The sequence below is a fragment of the Cyprinus carpio genome, unplaced genomic scaffold (genome assembly GCF_018340385.1).
Source record: "Cyprinus carpio isolate SPL01 unplaced genomic scaffold, ASM1834038v1 S000006470, whole genome shotgun sequence".
Classification (NCBI taxonomy): domain Eukaryota; kingdom Metazoa; phylum Chordata; class Actinopteri; order Cypriniformes; family Cyprinidae; genus Cyprinus; species Cyprinus carpio.
Window position 1 is genome coordinate 174,642 of NW_024879146.1, and position 22,450 is coordinate 197,091.

At 40.7% G+C, this 22,450-nt stretch overlaps 1 protein-coding gene across 1 annotated transcript; it reads right to left on the minus strand.

Annotated features, from left to right (window-relative positions):
- Nucleotides 1-13,359: 13,359 nt before the first annotated feature.
- On the minus strand, nucleotides 13,360-21,546 carry LOC109078300 (mediator of RNA polymerase II transcription subunit 1.1-like). Its single transcript, XM_042754180.1, is given in 9 exon segments — nucleotides 13,360-13,584; nucleotides 14,537-14,725; nucleotides 15,677-15,709; nucleotides 15,993-16,284; nucleotides 18,830-18,914; nucleotides 18,917-18,983; nucleotides 19,061-19,165; nucleotides 19,263-19,478; nucleotides 21,511-21,546. Coding segments are annotated over 9 exon segments (1,248 nt in total).
- Between the last annotated feature and the right edge of the window lie 904 nt (nucleotides 21,547-22,450).

Consider the following 22,450-nt stretch of genomic DNA (forward strand, 5'->3'; position numbering starts at 1 on the left):
GTAAAGTAACACAAACACAGCGCTGACAATAATTTACACGTACACATAAAAGTGCACTGAACAGATTTCAGGGCTTCTCAAACAAGTCCTTCTTTTTCTTTTCCACTCTATTACTTTCTAGAGGGAATACTAGAGCAAATCCTGGAATGTTGGTGTAGGGATACTTTCCCCCCCAATCCCAAATTGCCAAAATAAACCTCCTCAACAAGAGCTGCACATGTCCAGCTACTCCAGCGTCAGGAAATGCCTGTAGAGAGCCGGGGTCCGATTCAAACAAAGACAAACCTGTCGAGTCACAGGAAGAGGAACAGCACATTTCTTCTTTACAGAAGTGCTATCTGTGTCGCCATCCCACTAGTTGTCTGACTCCTACCCTGTACACGGCTCCAACTACACCAAAGGGATAGTTCACCCAAAAATACGTCATAAAAAGCACCATATTCACTTTACATTTCACATTTTCTGAAGTGGAATTATAACTCCTGGCATCAGTTATACCTAATATCTTTAGTAATGTAAATTTAGAGAATGCATGAATATTTTTGGATCTATATGATATGATAAAGCATTTCTCTTACAGTTTGAATATCAATCACGAGGGGTATCATAAAAACTTGTGAAACCTTGACCTTGTGATAGGTCAAGGCACCCAAAATGTGCTGTATTTTAATTGGATTAAATAGATATTTTCATCCCCATACATCTGAGAGCAGGACTGCATTAGGTCGGGTCTATCTGATCTGCCAGTCAAAGTTTCCACTGCCATTTAAAAATTTGGGAACAGAAACCAGAAGTCTCTTATGCTAGTCAAGGCTGATTTTTGTTTTTTTGGACGGTAATGTATTTGTAGCAGTAAGGTACACGTGAGTGTAATTTTGTCAGTGAGCGTCTGGACATCTGTCCACTGTTCCACTTTGTATGCCAACACAGCAATTATTTTTGTGTTTTGCAGATGGGATTCTTCAGGAGGCATTACAGAGAGATCATAGAGGCCGAAAAGAAACAGGAAGGACAGCGATGAAAGCTGGGATTGGGTCCAGAAGAGCCAGTGAGAGCTTGGACTCGGTTCAGAAAATCCAATAAGCTGCTACCTTCACCACAGCTCGTTCTAAGACCCGACCCTCCAGCCTTCCATATGTGGAAGAAAGAATATTCTCCAGATTTTTCGGAGGTTTGACACTTTTTTTGTAGTGATGGTGATCTAGCTGATGTTCGAGGAGACCGTGTGGCCTGTCAGAAGAGACTCCAGTGGAATCCCATTGATCCCAATGGGACAGGCCTCTTGCCAGTGGGTCTGAAGAGACGTAAAGAGAGACTTCCTGGAACGAATGTGGATATCGTGTAAATACTAGCAAAAAATTAAAACCCTCAGGGCGCGTTGAAAAGCAAAATCATTTTTATAAAAGTTTTCCATACGATAGAAGAGAGTTTCAAGAGTTTTTTTTAAAGCTGAGACTGCCCGCCAAAGGTGACCCTTTCTCATTTTCAGATAACCTTGAAATGGATTGTACCTTTTTCCTTCAGATTTTAACCTACAAAAAATGCAAAGCAAAGTTATGCCCCTTCATTGGAAAACCTCAATTTTAAATGTTGCTAACAAAAAGAAGCAAAGATGCAAACCAACAAGCTGTTTTTGCAAAAAAAGGGAATGTAAAAATTTTGCTAAAAAATGTATCATTCTAAGGCCACCCAAAGATGTAGAAGGTTTTTTTCTTATATTTTTGGAGAATTTTAGCTTGCACACGTCCCAAGGGATCTTGCAGTAATGGGTGCCGTCAAAATGAGGCCAAACAGTGTAAAAAACACAATAAAACACACACTCCATAAAATTAAAAGCCTTGATATTTTTATACTTTATTTCCCAAAAAGATGGGGGGTGGTTTTTGTGAGTTTTTTCGCTGTTTGGATTCTTCTGACGGCACCCATTCACTGTCAAAGTGATGCAATGTACATTTTCCAAATGTTTAAAGAAAAAACCCCATCAACCTTGGATGGCAATTTTTTCATTCAATTTCAGTCCGTTTACTTAAAACAGAAATAAAAAACCTTTGTAAGTTCTCAGCTCAAACCTGTTTTTTAAATAAGTGAATTCCAGCAGAGTATTTTTTGTACTGCATGGTTTTTGACTCTGAAAGATCAGTTTTCCAAAGATTTTGTTTCACAATTTTTTCCAAAAAATATAAATTTCCTGACAAAGCTTTTTCCACAAAAAATGTTGAAATCAAAGTTGACTTCGGGGTTGCAAAGATCTCAAAATAAAAATTTTTTGAACTTATGTAGGGACACTTTCCAAGTATAAATTTAATTCTATGAAAGTTAAAACACTTTAATCTCCCAAGAATTCTTACAGATGTTTTTGTTTTTTCTTCTACAGTATACATGACACTACCCCAGTCTCCGCTTTTAAAACAAATCCCCTAAAAGTTTTATGAAATAGATGCAAGGGGCCCGGTTTTAACCTGCAGAAACCGCAGTGGTAATGGCCTAAAATAGGTGGGAATGTGCGTATTTCAGGGCACAAACTCGTACTTTGAAATTTTTGGGACAGCTTTTTTTTTCAAAATTTTGGACTTCCTCGGCGCGCTCCAACACAAACGTTCACTGCGATTTACTCCATTCTGCCTTTTAAAGTTCAAAAAAGAAGAAACAGCACTAAAATGTTTGACTTTTTAATGTAAAGCTTTTTTAAAAAATCTCACTGAAAAAAAAAACTTATTCAAGAATTGGTGCTTGTTTTTTTTTCATTTTCTCTCATTTTTGAGGGTTAGTGAAAGAAAAATTATTGGAATTAGAATTTTCTGGAAGATTCTCCAAAAAAAACCGTTTATTTGATCAATAACACCCTGGCTGGCAAAACCCCATCGCATTTCATTTGGCCCAACACCAGGGTTTTGCATGGTGTGTTGAGGGAAATAGACTTTAAATGTGTAACAAAAGTGGTGTTTTTGCCCAAACACTATTTTGAGCTTTTAGAATAAAATACTGTCCGATGGTTTTTGATGTTTTGGAAATAGTTTTGTTTTACAAGCTCGAGCTATATATTACTACTGAACTGTTTTTTTTAAAATTAAAAAAAATCCCAAACGATGTTTGTTCACTTTTGTTGGTGCCCCAAAAAAATTTTTTAGCCTGTGGGGTGTTTCTTTTTGAAATGATGCCCTTAGTGTAATACTAGCGTCTGTTTAAACTCCATTTGCAGTAATTTTTTGAAAAAAATTTCATTGTACAAAAATACAAAGAAATGTTGAGAAGAAAAATTAAAAAAAAAAAGGGGGTGTCCATTTAAAATTTCTTAAAAAAAAATTTTTAAAAAAAAGGTTATTTTGGATTTATGGTATATTTGTGGGGGTGTGTTGGTTTTTATATATATATATTTTAAAATATTTTTTTTTTTTTTTTTTTTTTTTTTTTTTTTTTTTGAAATTTTGGAAAGATTATTGGGGTTACATGTTACAGTTTTTGGAAATATCCCCATGGACCTGGGACATCTGAGAGCCAAAAACAGTGCTGTCATGAAAAGCATGCTTATTCTTAGCTGTACGGGTTTGAAGGAAGAACACTTGCATGGAGCTATAACCAAACGGTAAAAGTTTATTTTAATATATCAATTGTAAAGAAGTTTCACCCGGCGCTTATAACAAACATTTTTTTTTACTCCCTAAATGTCAGTATGAAATATTTTTTGACCTCCAAAATGTTTAAAAGCTAAAAAGCCAAAAATTGGGAGTAGCATGAAACTTTTTTTTTTTTTTTTTTAGGAGAATGCATTAAATATTGACTGTATTCCGCAGGGAAAGAAAAAGAAATTTTAAGGGGTGGCTTTATAAAAACAAGCTCAATAGAGAGGTGGGGCCCCCCTGTCCTTCACCGGTCACCTCATTACTGGCGGGAGCGAGACAGAACGGTGAATTCACCCAAATGGAAGTGCAGCAAAGCGGGGCCCCCAACATCCAAAAATGGCAGGTAGCAAAGGTCAGTTTCAGTATTTTTCCTGAAGGGTAGAAAGGAACACATAAATATTCATTACAAAAATGAATTATAAAATAAAAGCGCGGAAAGGCTTTGCCTTATGAAAACGAAAACGAGATAATTTTTTTATAGTTAAAAAAGTGTTTTTGCTTTAAAGAAAAAGTACCCCGGCGCACCATGCAAAAAGGGGGGAAAAACATGGAAACTTTGGGAATTCAAAAAAATGGGGGGTTTCTATGGGAGATGTACAAAAAAAAAAAATAAAAAAAAAAAAGCTTGGTACCAAAAACAAAAACATGGTATTGCGTTGGGGTTTTTATAATGTGTTACTGGGTACACAGAAGGCGGACATTCACATTATACTTCATATCCATGCTTTTAGGTTAGTGGAGGATACTGATGATGATATTCTGAAGATGGAAATGGATCCACTCGTGGAATCCCTGACTGTTTCTGGTCAGCATGTGCTCCTGGCCACCCAAAAGCTCAGCATACAACCGGAGATCATAGAGCACAGAGAAGAGCTCATTGAAGCCACTCAAAATGTGCTGTTAGGTGTGGTCAAGGTAATGCATGTTTTATTTGTGAAGAATAATAATTGCATGAAGAAATGTATGAGATGTGTTCTTTATCCTGCAAATGAACTCAGCTCCTGGAGGGCGACAGTCCTGCATTTTAATTCCAACCTAAACTACATACCTGTAGTTTTCAAATAATGCTGGAGGACTTGATTAGCAGGTTCAGGTGCATTTAATTAAAACTGAAGCTAAACTCTGTAGGACTGTGGCTCTCCAGGAACTGATTTTGGCCTACCTGACCTTCACAGTTATGTCTAGAACAGTGTTTCCCAACCTTGTTCTTAGAGCAGAGGTCTCCAACCCTGCTCCTGGACAGATTTCTGTTCCAACACCAATCAAACATAGGCTACCTGAAACAGCTAATCAAGGTGTTTAGGGTTATCTGATAATAACAGGTATACTGTATGTGTTTGAGCAGGGTTGGAACTGAAGTCTGCAGGATGGTAGCTCTCCAGAAGCTGGGTTGGATTTCCCTTAGTGCTTTTCCACTGAGGCTGGTGCTGGTGCTGGAGCTGGAGGTGGAGCCGGAGCCTGACCAAGAGTGGCCCTCATTCAGAACTGGCTCACATTTCTTCTGGCAGGGGAGCAAGAATCCTCTCGATCACCAACATATGACCAGAAACCCTCGTTACCTCTGCAAGAAGAGGAGGCGTTGGTCTCTTCAACTGACCACTGCTGAACTGACATTTTTTAATTGTTGCTTAATGCAGTTAGTTTACCTGAAATAAAGGCGGCTTTTAAAAATGGCACCTTTCAAACTGCGGTCTGTACACTGGCCCCAGGAATTTTTTGAGTGGAAAAGCTCCAGTCTGGTTCCCCAATTGGGCTCCTGTAGCTCTGGCACCTGCCAGCCCGGTGGGAAAAGTGGTACCAGTCCTAGGGGCATCCCAACTGATACACATTTAGGATAAAGTCTCCCGCTGATCTGGACCCATCAATTTCAGGTCTTCCTGGAGTTTCTGTTAATGAGCTGATGAGCTTCCTATTCGAGGTGTGTTTGATTAAGAAGAATTGTAAACTGTGCAGTGTTGGGCTTTGTCCCTCTTCATGTGCACTTTCAGTATCACATACATGTTTCTGTTAAGTTCACAAGACCGCAGCACAAGACATGAGGTTTTCCCATTAAGTTGTTTCCGTGAAGCTTTCAGAAAGGTTTTTCTCGGTGAGCCCCCATTGCGTTTTCACTATGCACCCTCTCATGTGCATTTCTGCAAGCCCACACTGAAGCGAAGCCACGCGAGTAGACTTCTATCCAGAGCAGTCAAAGGGGCATCATTTCATCAGTGTGGGACTCAGAGGAGGACCGCCGCGGGTTTAGGAGTCTTGAGGAGTGGGACAGGGGTCTTGAAGTGCCTTCCAGAAAACAGGTAGTTTGGGAAACACTTGTCCTGAATGATAATCTTCATTCTATGTAAAGACCTGAAAAATTCATGTGGCATTAAATAGTTTTATTTAGAGTCATGCTGCAACCCTATCCCTAACTCTAAACCTTGAACTTAAGGTGCAAATTCAAATCTTGTGTTTTCTAGAACAATATTTACCACAGCCAGTTTCTGTGATTGAAATGCCTCCAAAATGGTGTGAATGCCATTTGTTTTTGGTCTCTATAGATCCTTCTAGTGGAAGATGATGCGACCATAAGTAAAAGATTGCTGCAGCTGCTGATTGGCTCTTGCAGTGTCTTTCCTCCCAAGCGCAGGAGCTGCAGCAGACATATATCATCCTTATTGAAAGCATTTCAAGTATACTCAAAGTTGCAATGCCGCTTCTTCCACAACTTGGTGGTGGAAAGAATTCAGGATCTGGGCGGATAACAAAACAACAGGAGCATTTGAGGGCTCTCTAGAAAACCCTGAAGAAATGTGTTTCCATGCTGCACACTGCCATGTACACTCTACCTCATCAAACATCCACACAGCGGTAGGAGGCACAGAGTGCAAAAAGCCAATACATCCTTAAACCAGGTGGACTCAACTGTAAATGACATCATAACCACACCCCTCAAGAGCAACTGTGAACCAGCTGCCAGGGGTTCATGTGGATATTACACCGTAATACGAAACAAATTACTAAGACTGCTTTCTGATCCTGCTTCTGTTAAAGATGGTGGGGTTTTGACGCTATGTCGACTCAGTGTTCCACAGCATGGCGTGTAGCAAAAACTTCCTCATAGGGATATTCAGCTTCAGTTGCTGCACACTCCAAGCAAGTCCTTCAGCTCTGGTCAGAGATGTCACAACAAATGAAATGCTGTAGATGATCAAACAGCTTGAAAAAACACATGTGCTGCCTATTGCGTTAAAATCCACAAACTTGACTCCATGAGATGTGGTCAAGGCCACCCAGTTGGCGCAGTAATGGACATATTTGTCACTACTTCAACTCCCCTTGGAAACAGTTGGGCGACAATCGCGGAGCTGCATCTTCTCCAGGATGAGCAAGATGAAGATAAAGTTGCATCTGGAAACACTTCGAGGCTCAATCTGAAAACTTCATGGCTCATGCTGACAAGATATCAGAAGTGGCTGGCTTCATCTCAGCTTTAGCGCAGGATGAAAAGAGTCTCTTGAGGGGGTGTAGAGAACTCAAGGGGATGCATCATGAGGCTGGAAACAAGCAATTTGTAATGCTTATGCAAAATCTAGAGGAAGACGAGGTGCATTCAAGTGAAGCTCTGGAAAAGGAAACTAAAAGAGATGCAACAGAGATGAATTTCCGTGAGGAGGATGGAGCAGCTCTTGCATGCATGTAGTAGCATCATAAACGGAAGGACTTTGTCTGTCTTGCTCTTAAGGAGATGCAGAGCAACTGGATTGAGTTTGCTGAGGCAATACAAAGATGAAGATGGCCACTTTCTCACAAAACAGGCAAGCTTGCTCATACACATGAGCTTGCATCCAGCTCGTGAGAAGACATGTCAGTAAGAGTGACAACCAATCTACCGTAATGGACTTGTTCTGATAAAGCAAGCAGAAGGATCCGCTGCTGAGGTGACAAGTTATGTCACTGATATATTCTATACCAGTCTTAGCCATGAGGCTTTCTCATTGCTCTAAAGTGTTTCAACAGCCCCAAAACACTTTGATATTCACGGAAGGACTTGACGGCTTGCAGCATCCACATCTGCCTCAGCCTCCCCCCGCGGAGGGAGCTCGCCAGTCTGCCGGTACTGTCCATGTGCAATGCCCATTTCAGAACATGAAGTTCAACTGAAGATCGTTCTGATAAAACGAATCTGAGTCTTCAGTGCAAAGTTAACTAGTGAAGAAATTCCATGTCAGGTCAAAGAGGTTTAGAGAATCGCTGTTCAAACAGTAATGGGCATATGTGCCAAACCCTGAAGAAGCATGGATTGCGCCTGTGTGGATTCTAAAGCTGTCATACATCTCCAGAATATTGAGTTGTTGCCTCTCTTGTGGGGAAGTTGTCTGCATGACCAAGGTAAAGATGTAAGAGGCTCTTAACATGGCTTTGCACTGGAGTTCTAGGACTCTCAAACAGCTATGCCCAAGCTACAAGAGAAGTCACCAGTGTCATAGACCCCAGCTGATAGTAAGGAAGTGGGAAAATCTGCGGCCAAACTCGTGTCCCCTTTACACCCTTGCTTGTCCAGACAGCACAGAAACAGCCATGAGTTCAGCCATGAGTGCAGATAGCATTTTTAAACACAGTACGAATTCTCTGACCTCATCAAAAATGCCCGGAAGATTGCTGCCAGTGGCAGGATGTGGTACCATGCCGTTTACTCCATGTTCCAAAACTATGTACCCAATATGTTGGAGCCCATCCCACAGGACCCACGGAGGTCATGTGTTTATGTGCAGATGCTGTGCAACTTGTGACGTCTGCGGGTATAAAGGTGATGGGAGAGTGTCATGAGAGTATAATGTCTTTGCAGAGCAAGCCCCCAAAAAGCTCAAACCAACACCAAGAACTCACAGACATAGCGGGGTTCAAGACCAACTAAAACTGATGAACTTGATGGTCCCTGCATGCTTTGGGCCTTGTCTGTCCAAGTAGTGTTAAACTCATTGGATAAGATTGTAGGAACAGCTACAACTATGGTAAGGCACATAACAAAATCAAATGACACCCAAAAATGGGTTGTCAGTAATATCTGAAAACTCACTTCGTATACAAGAAGCTGCAGACTTTCTTCTTTGGAACTGTCGAGATAGCTATAAATTTAAAAACTGCTAGGAGAACTACAAGACGACGGAAGACACTTACAGACTCCTACCTACAGGCTGCTGAAAAAGTTGGTACAGTGTCCCTCTCAAGTGTCCGATGCGGGCAAAGTCAGAGCTGCTTCAGAGACAGCTTCAGATTAAAATGAAAGCAATCTCTTGTCCCTGAGCAAGTTAACCAAGATTATGTGACGGCCATTCAAAACACTATTGCTTTGGCATGCTCGGGTCCAAAGAAAATATAGTGACATGGAAACTGAAGATACCTGGTCAGTTTGAAGTGCTGCCGAACTTGCTTATGCAGAATTTTAAAGCGCCTCAGAGTCCATTCAGGACTGTTTCAATTTCAAAAGAGCCCCAAAAGGGAAAGGTCCAATCTGAGATTCATTAATGACCACTTGACATTTCAAATGTCACATTGTGATAGAGCCAGACAATAGCAGAGACCACAAACTCTTGTAGACACTCTCACCCTTGAGATCCAGTCAAAGTGCTGGTCGGCAAAGGCAAATACCTTGTTGAAGAAATCTGTAAAATAGATGAATTCTTGCAGTCACAAAGGAACAATCAAGTGTAGCTTGCGGGGCAAAGAGTCTAGTAGATCCGTCATGTCCCAGACACCAGTTTTCACAAAAAGGCAACACTACATCCTCGATCCACAAATAATAAAGGTCCTAGTAAAGCAAACGAAGGTCCAAGACGTGCCCAAATCAGGAACCAAATAAGGTAAAAAAAAAAAATTGTTGATGAATCATGCTAAAGTTGAAGAATGGAAAACATTTTAGATCTAGCAATATTAACTATTTACTACCTCGGGAAAGAGAAAATCCCAGAAAAGCCCAAGAGTCCGGTGTTAAACTTAGTAGATACGACCCTCTCTTACACTTCTCTCTTTCTGAAACGGAAACTGAGAAGTGGATGATCAGGGGGAACCAGATTGTCAAGGTGACAAAAGAAAAGGCAGATAACTGTATCACATGGCCCAGTACCTAAAGAAGAAGGGCCAATCCAGGGCAGAAGCTTTTAAAATTTTCTTCTGTATAGTTATGTTCCCATACGACACTAGCTTGTTTTACCTGTAGACCAAAGATGCTTTTGTAACATCCTGCGAAAGATCTGGTCTCAAGAGGCCAGTCGATCACCCAGTTTGTGCGTGTCATAGCAGACCACTGTCTGGACAAGCATTGTACTGAGGGGCCTTTGTCATTGCAGAGCAGATCCTTACCATTTCCAACCAACTTACCATCATTTCAAGGTAGAACGATCAACAGTATATCTCCCCGACTCGCAACAATTCTGATTGTCTTTCTTGCAGCATCTGAAAGTTACTTTCTTCCTTAAATCCCTGACACATTCAATCATGTGCAAAACATTAAATTAAATAAATTAAACATGCAAAAATCTCATGTGACCCAAGGGGTGCATGGTGTCTCTCCCCGTGTTTAATGCAGTTACCCGGTGCAAATCATCAATGAGATCCGGTGAAGAATGCACAGAATCTACTCCAGACAGTTATCCAAGGAGTACGAGCTGCAGAGACTGCCTGCATCAGGGTAAGCATTATGAGGACCATTATGCACCAGGCAATCAGTAAAAAGTAGTGATGTCTATATTTTAGTTAGATATTTAGCATGCTTAACTTTGGTGTTTCAATCTTAAATGCTTGTTCTGATTTTATAGGGTCTGAAACAGCCTGAGCCAAACTCGGAGCAGCAAAGGCAGCAGCGTTCTGTTTCCGTGGAAAAATTCTCCTTATACACCGGCTCAAGAACAGCTTAACCCCGAAAATGATGATTTGGGTCTACGTAGGACCTCCCCGCATTCAGCGCACCCAGCCTGCACCAAGCATCAAAGTGTTAGATAATTACCAAAAAAGTAAACACAAATAAAGGATCTTAATTTTGCCTGTAACTTTTGGGTATATTCTGTTGTTATTATGTTGAGAAAGTCAACAGCCTTCGCACCAACTAAAGCATAATGCGACAATGTGCTTTTAGAAAAAAATGCTGAGGCCATAAAATAAACATTAAAAGTACACAAAATGTGAATAGGCAAAGCTAAAACATTTCCCCAATACAGTAATTTTATATCATTACAGTGTTTAAGTAGAAATTGCACCCTGATCACATTTATTTACTATAAAATTGCATAACTAAAGACATAATATTCTAATGCATATATTTGTTGGTTTATCGATCAAAATTTTTTTTATAAAAAATTTAGCAACATGTAGAAAAAGGCATAACACACATGAAAATAGATTCTAATGTAAGCAAAAACTCAAAAATACTAAATGTAACATTTAACAGCTGAAGCCATTTACAAAGGAAAAAATATGTTGATTGGGTATGCAGTCAAAGTATCGTTACATAATTTTAAGAAGATGATTTACATAAAAGTATGTTTTTATATATTTTTATACATTGGTCTTTTCTTCATTATTGCTTTGTGAACATATGTTCTGATATATATATACAGTACAGTCAAAAGGTGGAACCTTACTCTGTTTTATGTTTTTGAAAGAAGTCTCTTATGATCATCAAGACGTCAATTTACTTGATCAAAAATACAGAAAAACCATTATATTGTGAAATATAATTATTACAACTTAAAATAATAGTTTTTCCTATTTGAATAATACTTTAAAAAAAAAAAATTACTGCCTGTTGATCAAAAGCTGAGGAATTTTCAGCATCATTACTCCAGCCTATCAGTGTCACATGTAACATCCAGTCTATCACATGATCATGTTAGAAAATCATTCTAATATTCTGAGTTATTATGAGTGGTTGGAAAGGAACAGTTGCTGCTGTCCTAATTCATTTGATGAATAAAAGGTTAAAAAGAAACTGCCATTTATTCAAAATACAAACTTTTTTCTTAATATATAGGAGTTTAATAATCTATTTTCTTTACTATCCCGCTATATCGTCGACTTTTTATCACCTCTGTATCGCTCTACACGAGGGTGGCTCTTCTTCACGCTGCCGCTGCGGTCGACTCACATCCTGTTTCTTTGTGCAAATAATTAATTCAGGCTACTTGGATTCATCGTAATGCTCGTGTATAATTTAAAACAAATACTGCTGGGCCAGGTGCCGCAGTGTATATTGTTATTACAAAACTATTTATATTTTAAACATAGCTGTTTTTTTTTGTTTGTGTGTTACTTGTGTTAGTTCATCCAAATTGCTATTCCTAACAAATAGTTAATCTCACATGTGTTCCTTGTCACTAGAAACATAGTAAGGAAGCAGCAGACCTGTTTCCAGCGTTGGATACTGAATAATCATATTAGACATGATTTCTAAAGGATCCATGTGATATCTTATCCTAAAAAATTCAGCTTTGCATCACAGAAATAAAATGATGAGGTTATAGTATATAAATTAAAAAACAATTTTTTAAATTGTATGAATATATCAACAATATGAAATTTTTTTTTCTGGTATTTTGTTGGATCAAATAAAATGCAGGCTTGATGAGCAGAAGGAAAACTTCTGTCAAAAACATTAAAAATAGTAATGTTTCCAATAACTTTGGAACCTGTACTGTATGGTAGAATATTATATATATATATAAAATATGATTTATGATATTTACTATAATATTTTTTGAAGGAGTTGATCCTTCAAAGCATTGCATAGTAACATGCATTAGCCTGGGGCTTAAAAAACAATGACTACAAATGTTCAGACGGGCTGCAATTGTCATGGGCTTCACAACACAAAAGTGACATCCACTTAAAAACTAATCGCAGAATCTCTTAATTACTTTATTTTTTATTTTGACATCAATTAAAAAAAAGAGAAAAGTGACTGCTGTATTAAATTCACTTTCTAGATTTCAGTCAGACTGGAAAAGAACAAATAAGCAGTTCAGATTTCTGTGGAAAAAAACATTACAAATAAATAGAATATCTATGCCAAAAAACAATGACCCCCATTTTTTTGTTAAAAAAAAAAAAAAATAAAAAGCCTTGTTGTAAAGAAAACCATTTACAATAGAGATTTCTTCTGAAAGGAATCTCATATGACACCTTTTCATCACCAAATCACAAATGATTGATGAAATGCACGTTGACATAAAATGAGACAGAAGGCTGCTATAACAGTGTTTAATATATACTTGTATGTAGTTATAGGATAAATACTGTGGGGATTAAGCAAAAATGTTAGATTTGCTATAGCTTTAGGCATTACACAGTACTACAAATATAGAATAGTTTAAGCCACACACATCCCTTTTAACCGCTGATAGAAAACAGAAGCATTGCAATCACTGATATTTCATATTACTTAACCTGTTTAGCAGACTCTGTCTGTTACAATTGAAAAATTGTTTCAATCTATGAATGCACAAGAAGGCCAAAAGAAAAATATATCTGGTTAGATCATGATGCAGCTGTGGAGAATGTATGTACAAAACAAATATTAAATAAATAGAAACGCTTCAGTATACATGCAGAGTGAATACAAAGAACAGATGTACAGAATACAGTAAAATGCATGAGCTATATTCCATATATAGGTGTGTCTACTGACAGAATGGAGAGGCTTGGGAAGTCAAATGTTTGTTAAAGACATCCCCTCAAGGGCCTGTCTTTCTTAATGTCTTTGTCCTCCTCATCCCTCTTGGGGAAGTCCCAGCAGCAGGACCACAGGTTTGATCTGCCGCGGGGTTCGTGTAACGCAGGCCGTATCAGTCCTGCTGAGTGCCTGATAGGCAAGTGTGCACAGCGGGAGCTGGCAGGAGCACGGACTGCTAGCGATAGCAGAGGGAGGACACTGGCATTTACGCGTGGAGGCCACAAGGGAGGATTTGCATCGGGACAGTACACAATTGTGTTGCTTCAGAGTCATCAAGTGGATTTTTGTGTCCTTTTTCCACTACTGTGCCCTGTGATGGTTGCGCCATGTGGTGGAGAGCTTGGGAGCTTCACAGACGGCTTTAGATATAACTTGAGTTTTTTAGAGTGCTCCTCACTATCACGTTCGGGGGGAGAGAGGGAGAGTAGGCTGTTGATTGCGTGGATCATATAAACCTAATCACGCCTAACAGCGTAGAGGTAGGACTCTCGAGTCCCGCACCCCTTGACGGAAGATGCCAGGCAGCGGAGAGCATAAGGTAAGGCAACTTTTCTGATCGGGCTATAGCGGAACGCGGCAAACCGTATTGGTTTGACGATCCCACGTTGTTATGCCGCGGGTCTCAGAAGGCTCCTCCTCCAAGAAGGGACTCTCCCGCATACCCGCAACTTGGAGTCCAGGCTGCCCGGACCGGACTGATTCTGGGAGATCAAGAGTCTTATGAGTAACGTTGGTCCAGTGGGCTGTCCGGGACGTACAAAGTGGTGGTGATGACTCTATACATACCAGTCCTACCGGGAGGACTGCACGAGTCGCACAACGCACTCTTTGAAGCGGGCGGCTGCCAGGCGTAGGATCATAAGGCGGTGTTGGGGTTGGCTGGCGGAGGTGTGATCCGGTGGGGAAGGAGAGGCCACCTACGGTTTAGTTGCAGCATCTGTTCGTATTAAAGGGGTAGGAGAGCGAAGATTTATGAGAAGGCTCCTGTTTGGCTATCAGCAAAGGAATTGCAGGTCCTCTGGAGCCCAATACGAGTTTGCGCAAAACAAACCGCCGGAACGCTGGAGGAGCAATATCCATCCCCAGGATGTGAAACGACTGAACTGCTTGATTTGAGCAGCAATGGGTGGTTCCACGCCAGCGCTAGGCTTCAGGGAGCGGGATCCAACGGGATCAAGGCATTGCTCCGTTCCCTACAGCGTCCTCATCTCACACACACTCGTTGTCTTCCATCTCCAGCGGGCAGGGTTTGTGGGACACCAGTGGGCGTTTTGGTGCTGGCGAACTGAGGGTCAGGGTACAGTTGGCGGAAGTCCAAAGGTTTCATCTGCAGACGTTGGGGTCTCTGCGCAAGCACGTGGAGTGCCCCGGAGCGACCATCTCCAGCATCTTTCCTGGGAGTCTAGGAGTGGAACGCTGACGAGGGTCAGTTTTATCTTCGAGGATCATTGGCCAAACAGCTCGTTCCATTCTAGGAGTCTGGGGTCAGTGGTTACCCGCACTAGGCTGCGGTTTTTAGCATTTCATTACTGCTGTCTTTTCGAGTATTAAGGCCTGGCTGTTCCCGCTACCCCCACCCTCTTCCCTCATCACTTGGAGTAATCCCCACCCCTAGGGAGCTTCAATACTAGTCACACACCGAAACTGATGATTCCGACCTGTGCCGCATTTCAACGCAAAATCAAACCAGAACCAAGAAATAATTTTAAACCTACGTTTGCTAGACTGAAATTACTATCCAATAATTTACATCGATGATGACACTAATATTCAAAAACAGTTATCATCTCTAACCCTGGTTCCCCCTGGCAAAAAGCCAAGCAAAGATTTTTCCCATTGGCTTTAATGCGATTATTGCAAAAAATAATAAGCTCTGTGACCAATAACAAAGTTTAATAGACTCTTACAATGATTTTGTTACTCAAGAGCAAATGCTTCACAAAATTAACACAACCTAAGTTCTAGGTGGTAGCACAACGTGCTCTGTTTATTATTACTGATGTATTTTATGTTGCAGAATAAATATATAAAATATATCTTGAGCTTGTGTTAACCTCAGACCAAAAACCCATTCATTATAGGAGCTACGCGGTCCTGTAACAGCAAACTCATTGTCTCAGGGTTAACAATCAACCTTGTTTCAAAATGTTTATTTCACAACATCCCCACAGCTAACCCTTCTCTCTCCGACTTGGGAGGTGCAGACCCTTGCTCCATCATTCTGGTGAGAGTCGGCGTCGTTATTCTGCTTGTTCTCAGCCTTTTCGATTGTGTACAAACCCACATCCTTCTGCTACAGCCGCAGAAGAAACGCACCTGTCCTGCATCCCACCTAGGGGGACTCAGAAGTTACCTGTGTCTGGGAAGTCCTGCATGGGTCCCTCATCTGTAAGAACAACAGAGAAAAAGCCATCAATAGACTCAAACCGTTTCATAAAAAAAAACAACCAACAAACAAAAATAATAAGCCATACGAAGACCTACCCCCCTTGGGCCAAAGACTGGCTAGCACTAAACAAATCTTGAAGAACAACTCTTGAGGGCATCTGAACCGCCCATGTTTTGGAAAGGCCATGTTCATTGGAACTGTCAGGCACAGGTTGAAAAAGGGGAGCAGCCCTGTTGATTCAGTGTGAAAGGAACGGGTTCATGTGCGCATGTTCCATGACAAAGGCGGCGGGTGACCTGGAGAAGGTGGGCATAGAGAAAAGCACATGGCCGAAGCCCTGGGGTGGAGGTTGGCACTGGTGGGCTTTGGTGCATTCCGGACCTGGTGAATGGCTAAATGGAGGAGGGTCCCTATGAGCTCTGGCATAGAGGGGCACATGCGGAAGCATGGCGTGAGAGGAAGACATCATATTCACCAGCCTCGCAGTTCCTACAGGGCTACTGCACCCAACTGTGGACCGCCTGAAACTAGTCCAGCAGGGGGAAATGTTACTGTTGTATAGAAATTGGAGCCTGAATGAAAAAACAAAAAAAGAGAAACATGTACAACAAAAAAACAACTATTATTTATTTAATAACACTAACTTGGCTATATTGGAGAAAAAAAAACATTCTTTCTAAACTTTTCTATAATAATAGAACAGGGAATCACATACAATGACATTCTGAAGATAAAAACTGGTGAGATCACGAATGCTTTATAAGTAGTTTAGAGCAAAAAGGTGGATAAATATATGACCTTTTGAAGTATAAATACTATTCTACTGTCAGTTGACGTAGAATGAAGATAATTTATGCGAATTGCCAACTTGTGAAACAGAAGTATAAAGAAAAAGCTAACATGGCAACGTAAAGCAGGTACATTGATATGTAAACAGACCAGACTGGACCAACTTCTTCTAGATGTAAAACAGCCGGGGTTTAAGAGGCTAAGGGCAATAACACCAACAGTTCCCTTACACGAAAATCTTCATGTGCCCACAGTCACAGTAGGCTTGAACTTTAATCTCAAAAAGAAGAGGATCTTCTTGCCTCCATCCGTTGGAAAGTTCCAGGCCCAGGAGTGGGTCCTAATACAATCCTGGCAGTGTTTGGTAGATAGGTATGCGATTCCTTGTTTTCTCAGATCTTCTAACTCAAGATCATCCTCATTGATTGTTTCACTCCTCTGTATTTAGGGGATCTAAAGATTGATGCAACAGAAAATTAGGTTTTCAATGCAATGATTTATTCACTGCTAGATGTGAGCCTTCACCTCACTTCCATAAGCGTTGAGTAGACTGATGTTGCTGCCACTCAACCGTTCGATCGATGTGCGAGTTCCATCTCTAGATTTTCTACGTAGTGCTAACAACCCTCTTATGACTGCCTCCTGGCACTGGCTAGTTACCTGCGAGAGTACCTTTATTACCCCATGAGCCCCCGAGAGCCCGGTCCCTTATCCCAAGTTACTTACCATCGCGTCCGTAGCCCGCGTGTCTTTTCACTCTGAATTACCAGTGCAATGTGTTTGATAAGGGAAACTGAATGTTACACTCAAGCATTGGATAAAAACAACAAAAAAAAAACGATGCATTGGTATGGAACTGAATATTATTTCCCAGTTTAGTCCATACCTTCTCCAAAAGTTCCTTGGTAACATCGGTTAAAGGTTCATGGGAGAACTTGCAGTTGTCTCCTTGATAACACTTTGCCCCCGGTGAAAGAATTGCAAGGATACTCACGTACCGGGTCAAGGCCAAAATGAGAAACAAACAAAAAAACCCTTTCTTTTTGACAAATAAATGTTAAATTATCTCTACTGCAACAAAACGATCCAAGAAATTTTTTGAAAGGATTTTGGGCATGTTATACAGATGTCTCCGGTACGTATCCCGGGACATAAAACTTGCAAGTTTTTTCTTCTTCTCTAAAAACATTATCATGTTAAACTTGCACGGGCCCCCCGAAGCATTGAACCCGTTCATTTACAAATGAATTTTGAAAATAAAAAAATCCCCACACGGTCTGAAAGGGGAATAAGTTTCCCTTTGTCATCTACCCTAAAGGGAAATTTTTAAAAAAATGCCCCATTGTGTTAACCTGTTGATTAAAAAATTCTGGCTCAAAATTTGGGACGCTTTAAACTGGGTCCTCAGAATCCTGTATGAGGACAAGACAAACATGATTCTGAAATCCCCGGGTGAAAAATTTATCAAAATGAAAATTCCCCCCCCCCTCCTCCACCCTGTTCTCCTCCTCCCACCCCCCCGCCCCAGTTTTTGCCCTTCTGTTTTTATTTTTGTTCTGCTTCCCGCCCCGCCAACACACCACGACCCTACCTCGCTGCCCACCAACTATATAACATTGAAGAAAAAGAGAAAGATAAAAAAAGGGGCCACATTTAACTCGAGATCAGGGGTTTAGTCTGTTGGCCCTTCAAATGGATTCCCATGAGATTTTTAAATTAAAAAAAATATTTTTATTTCACACCCCCTTCGTTTAAAACCCCAAAAACTTGTTTTCGAAAACAAATTTTAAATATTTTTGATGAAAAAAGGGGGGTTTTTGGACGTCCCATGTCCGGGTTGTTGCCCCGTCACAAGGATGGGTTTTTCACATTTTTTAGCTTTTAATTTGAAAGAAAAAAGCCATCCTTGTGGCACGATGATACAGAAAGATAACATCGTGATATGGAGAGACACAGAGGGGACCGTGGGCAAAGGGAATGTTTTAAAAAGCCTTATTTTTTTTTTTTCCTTTCAAAAGCCCCCTCCTTCATATAACCCAATTGCACCCAAGGCAGATGGAGTTTCCGAAAAACTTTCTAGTTTATACCTTGAATGTTTTTATTTTGGGATCTATGGGGCAGTCCGCTCCCGGTTTTCATCCAAAAAATTAAATTGTGTTCAAAAACAACAAGCTTTTTCGGTTTGGAACCAATGGGGGAAAGGATTAATACAAAAAATTCATTTTGGGGGTAGACCCTTTAAATAAAATAAAAAAACAACACTGCTGTTTTGTTTTTTTGTCCCCTTTATGATTGGTCTCTTGGTGGGCTTTTGCCCTGCTTCCAGACCGACGACTCTTTAGCAGTTTATATTTAGACAGCTCCTCTGAGAAATCATCATCTTCTTCATAGTCGTACTTTTCTTCACTGTAGCACTGTATTTATCCAAATCGCTGGTCTTGTGCTGCATTGATCTGGGAGGTTTTGCACATTCATTTTCCCGCTGGAGAACGTGGGTAGAAAAGAAATTTAATGGTATGCCGCTGATGATGAAATTTTAAATCTAGGACCTGAACCAACCTGCACCAATTCTCCGTCATGGTCGCGGTACGTTCCTTTGCTCTTCTTGCTCTTCGGTCTGTCTTGACGCTCGTGCTCTGAGTCATAGCTGTCCGAGCTGGAGCGCTGGATTGAGAGTGATGCTGAATTGGAAAATGTTGAAAAAAAGAGGTAAGAGGAAAAAGTTAAAACTAATAACAGTTGCACAAAAAGATACAACGACCGAATGTACCTTTTGTCGGTCTCGTCTCCTTCTCTTCGCCCGTCGTTTTTCTTTCCTGTGTCGCTTTCGCGAATGCCGGTGTGACTTGTCATCTTTTTCTCTGTCTTTTCCCTTCTCTTTGTCTTTCTCGACCTCTTCAGACTCGTCCTTAGTTTCCTTCACTTCTTCTATGCTTATGCCTTCATCATCGATTTCTCCATCCTCCAATTCTCCATCCTCCCTGTAAGATCAAAACAACCATGTTTGAGGATTTCATTAACAAAAACGATGAGCCAGGAAAGTGTTATCAAATCAGTGAAATAGCTAAATATTCTGAGTATTCAAGCATCATTACTATTATTGCTCATACTCAGAATTAGGGGTTGTTATGAACTTTTTAAAGACTTGAGCCAGGATGCAACCACCCACAATCCTCTAGCAAGCACAAAGAGCATGAAGCAATGCATTGAAAAAGACCTACTACACCATAGTATCGTGTCAGTGCATAGGCCTTCAGTAAATATAAAATCATAGCTATAACTTAAAACTGCTCTAGAAAAACATAAAAAGAAAAGAATAAACACACACAAAAAAGTCTATTCTGTTCTGAAGACCATAGGCTGGATATGAACACTGCAATTCACATTTCTGTGCATAATACCATTTTTAAAACACGAAGTTGTCGTTTTTTTGTATGTTTAAGATGAAATTCCGGTCACGTAATCATGCAGCATAAACCTTCCTCTAAATGCCCAATGCAAAATGAATGGAGCAGCAAACTCTTGTTGGATTAAAATCAATACGGATGTAACGTTTGTTTTGCCAGGTGTCAAATTCCCAACAGTTTACCGATCGTTTAAAGTCTGAAATGAGAGCAAGGACACAATAACACTGAAGGTCTCTCAGTTTTTGCCAAAGTAGGTCATGACACTATAGAAGCAAACCAAGATCTCTTTGGGTTTGTTACACAGCAAAATAAATGGCCTTTACATACAGTGGCGTAGCATGGAGCATGCAAAAGATGCCCCTATGGTCTTCTAGTGGGTTTAAAAACACTAAATGATTGTTTCTACATAGTTAATAATCAGCGTTTGCAAATGGGATGATGCAGTGACTATGTATGTGAGATTATTGGTTTGTACCTAATTTGCGTCTTACTGTGTTTGACTTGAGGCAAAACAAAAGAAGCAAACTCACTATAATAATATTTTAACCACACGATTTTTCGATTTTAAAATTAATGACCAATTCTACAACGCCTGGGTATGTGGCACACCAGGTGCATACAAAATGTCGGTAAAACGTAATCTGAAACAGCACGTGTTGCAAGTGCAAAATTTTTAGTTTCGTTTCGCCAATGGCTGCTTGTCCGACCCCAGCACGCCCCGTTCCTATTACACTAATCCCTCCGTTGGCCACCGTGCCAAAAAGAACTCCGGATCTCACTGCTTGATGCGGTCAGAGAAATTATTCAGAATCAGGACGTAAAAACCCGCCAGCATGCCCTAGATATTTACAAAAGCGGGGGGCCAAACACTTGTGTTCTCTGCTACTCCACTGACATAAAATATTTATCTAGGAGCTCTCTAGTTCTGAGTTCCGACAACGATAACATAGGACAGCATTATTTCTGAGTCGTATAATAATCTGGAGACCACACTCAGTGTGATGTTATAAAAAAACTTCTGATGCGCCATCGTGCACCCAACGACCAGGAACGCGATGTTGCGTGAATCTCAATAGTGGCAGATGAGAGCTTAAGACCGGGCCTCAGCCTCAACCTCCCGAAGCCTCCAATCACTGGAACTGATAATAATTAAAAATAGACTCCACACATGGCATACAATGCCTCAACAGTCCTGTCATAAGAATCCTACCAGACGTGTTTCCTTTCCCAGGTGGGGCGGGGCGTTCCGATGGAACGTGAGGTAGGCAGGGCCATCGTATGACTGTTTAAATATTCAAACGACTTCTCAACATCACTTTATAATAACCGACTAGTTTTTTCCTGCAAAGCCCGATAATGTCCCTAAATCAGCTAAATAAGAGCGCGAACGAATGGGGAAAGCGATGGGAAATTGACAAAGATGACCAGTGTCGCCCTGCGGCAGATATTAAAATGAAAGTGCATGCAGGAAAAATGTGAACTGGGGGAAGAGAGCCTGTCCAAAAAAAAAAAAAAAAAAAAACAAGATAGGTGTCAAAATATTCCGCATCCGCTCAGTAGACGCTACTGAGTGGAAGCATTTGCAGATAAGAACATGTTTACTCGGCCTTTCTTCCCTGTCAGCTCACAGTCTGTCATGTTTTATCCAGAATTCACCAGGGCTTGGGGGACTGGAGGAAGAGAGGCTCACAGAAAGCCATGATGTTAGAAGTGGAACTGGCCCTCTCCGCAAGCAGAGGTAGGGCATCAATCCCCTCGTTGGCTGAAGGTTTTGATATAACGTTACTGACAGTCTGGAGGAAAAACTCACGGTTTATGCGTCTTAACCAAATACATGAGACAGCAACAGACATTATATCCGCTCCTCATGTTTAACGCTCATCTCAACACAGCTTTGATACCCTCAGCTTTGTTTTATGTCCCCGGCGGTTTTCACAGGATGCCTGGTGCGAGACTGCAGACGCAGAATATTGTGTTTATGTTCCGAAGGCTTTGTCGGGATCTTCCACAGACATGGCGCCCGCAAAACACTTTCATTAAAAATGGCTGCGAGGATCGTGCAGGAGCCAGTGGTCCCGCCTAGTTCGCGAGCGCAGCCAATCGCTGCGCTCTAAAGCTACACCTGACTCGCTCTGCTAAGTGGTTGGAAGCGCTGGCGCCTAAGCGCGAAAACAATTTTCTGTTAATCTATTGGCTAGTGAGAACGTCATCGTTTTGATGCTCTCCGTACACGTTAGGATGACGCACTATTTATTTTCTGATTTAATCAAATAATTCCTTTCTTACTTGTCCCTTGGAATGTAATAAACAAGAAAACATGTAAACACATAGGCTACTTTTAATAAAGACTAAATAATGAATAGGTCAGTGCAGTTCTTAAATAGAGCAAAAATCAAATAATGCAAAAGCTTAAAGAAATATAGCTCACATTCCCAATAGCAATATACTATATACAGCATTTGTTATAAATAACCTGTTTATTTTGTATAAAGGGATGATTGCAAGCAAAATTGATCATAATAACAATACTGAAAAAATATTT